Here is a 225-nt window from a genome sequence, read left to right as displayed (position 1 = left end):
ACTCAGGCGTCGTGGGCAGCAACGGACCCACATGGCACGCTAACCGACGCTTTACCCTGAGGCAACTGCGTGACCTGGGTATGGGCAAGTCACGCATGGCATCCGTGGTGCAGCGGGAGGCACAGTGCCTGGTGCAGGAGCTGGGCAAGCAGGCGGGCAGAGCAGCGCCAGTGCCACACGCGCTCACCATCTGTATCTTGAATGTCTTATGGCAGCTGGTGGCGA

At 62.7% G+C, this 225-nt stretch overlaps 1 protein-coding gene across 1 annotated transcript in view; it reads left to right on the top strand.

The window, feature by feature from the left end:
- LOC119587681 (cytochrome P450 2L1-like) overlaps window positions 1-225 on the top strand; it is a 6,070-nt gene that overhangs the window by 2,802 nt on the left and 3,043 nt on the right. The window contains exon 4 of the mRNA XM_037936361.1: window positions 7-225. Within this exon, the coding sequence (XP_037792289.1) occupies window positions 7-225 (219 nt within the window). The remainder of the gene's footprint in view (window positions 1-6) is intronic.

Source organism: Penaeus monodon, chromosome 23 (assembly GCF_015228065.2).
Source record: "Penaeus monodon isolate SGIC_2016 chromosome 23, NSTDA_Pmon_1, whole genome shotgun sequence".
NCBI classification, from domain to species: domain Eukaryota; kingdom Metazoa; phylum Arthropoda; class Malacostraca; order Decapoda; family Penaeidae; genus Penaeus; species Penaeus monodon.
This window is presented reverse-complemented; position numbering and strand designations above follow the sequence as displayed.